The following is a 1,265-nucleotide window of genomic DNA, read 5'->3' on the forward strand; positions in this document are numbered from 1 at the left end:
TCCCGCATATTTAGCATATTTCGCAACTTTCCGCATATTTCGCAACTTCCTGCAATTTCACCGCATAAAATCACATAAAAACCCCGCATGTTTAATCGCATAATCAAGGATTTTAGCCCGCATAATCAAGGAATTTAGCCCGCATAATCAAGGATTTTTGCCCGCGTTTTTCTGGAGGGTCTAGAAAGGTTATCATATTCCTCTATTTTCAGTTTATAATAATATAACCTGAACCTTTTTGTTTTAGTTTTAGATGTTTTTTAGAATAGTAACTATGAACCAAATCTGTGTAATCCACATTTTGTGTATCCAGCCAGCTCGACACACTGAAAGACCTTCTGCTGCCTCTCACCTGCCCTTGCGTGCAAATTCAATGGATTTGATGGCGGTGGTGTTGCTGGTGCCTGTCGTAACTCTGAAGGAAGCCACCAGCTCCTGATTGGTTGTTTTCAAAACCAGGATCTGCAACAACAGGGACATGATGGTGAAGGAAACCAGCAAAAACCACTGGACAGCACTCACAAAACAAAGGAACAGCTTATGGTTAAACATTTAATTGGAGAAAAATGTATAAAGTTGGGATTAAGTTATTTATTCTGAAGAACAGAATAACAATTCAGGAGAAATTTCTGGCCTGCATTGATATCTGCTTGATTCTACATGTACATATTCAAGCACTGAGCTTTTTTCTCTCAATATTCATATTGGAAAACTGTGCAATAAGTTCTGTCTGACCTTTCCTTTGGCGTTGCCTGTGTAGATGTACTGCCCCCGCCTGTCGAAGGCAGCCACCACATTGAGGTCTGAGTCGTCGTCCACTGGCAGGACGACGTGTTTGGAGTCTGAGAGCGTCAGCAGGACCGGCGCTGACTTCATGGGACACACCAGCACTTTGTCCCTAAAACACACACACAGATTCTTGTTATAGGAAGGTGTATTAACCCTTGTGCAAAAGTTGCTCAAATGTCCTTAAAGGACAAATATAACAATATAAGTTGAGTTTAATTCACATTCTGTAAATTAAATACTAAGGGAATTCGATTTTTTCACAGTCTGGGATATGTCAAAGATTATGACAGTTTATTTTTGTGCAGGTTAAGATTGTAAATTATAAATAAATACAATTCCAACTTTTTAGTTTAGAAGACTTTCTTAAGCTTCTAAAATGCAAAAATTATATTTATACAAATATCACTTTATCAGTTTTTAATAGGGATGCACCGAATATTCGGCCGCCGAAAATTATCGGCCGAAAATGGTTAAAA

At 38.6% G+C, this 1,265-nt stretch overlaps 1 protein-coding gene across 1 annotated transcript; it reads right to left on the minus strand.

Annotated features, from left to right (window-relative positions):
* Positions 1-352: 352 nt before the first annotated feature.
* On the minus strand, positions 353-898 carry rbbp5 (retinoblastoma binding protein 5; the record flags this gene model as incomplete). Its single annotated transcript, XM_010785821.1, has 2 exons — positions 353-462; positions 736-898. Coding segments are annotated over 2 exons (273 nt in total), but the record flags the coding sequence as incomplete, so codon positions are not given.
* Between the last annotated feature and the right edge of the window lie 367 nt (positions 899-1,265).

This window comes from Notothenia coriiceps, unplaced genomic scaffold, assembly GCF_000735185.1.
Source record: "Notothenia coriiceps isolate Sejong01 unplaced genomic scaffold, NC01 NC01_scaffold00028356, whole genome shotgun sequence".
Classification (NCBI taxonomy): domain Eukaryota; kingdom Metazoa; phylum Chordata; class Actinopteri; order Perciformes; family Nototheniidae; genus Notothenia; species Notothenia coriiceps.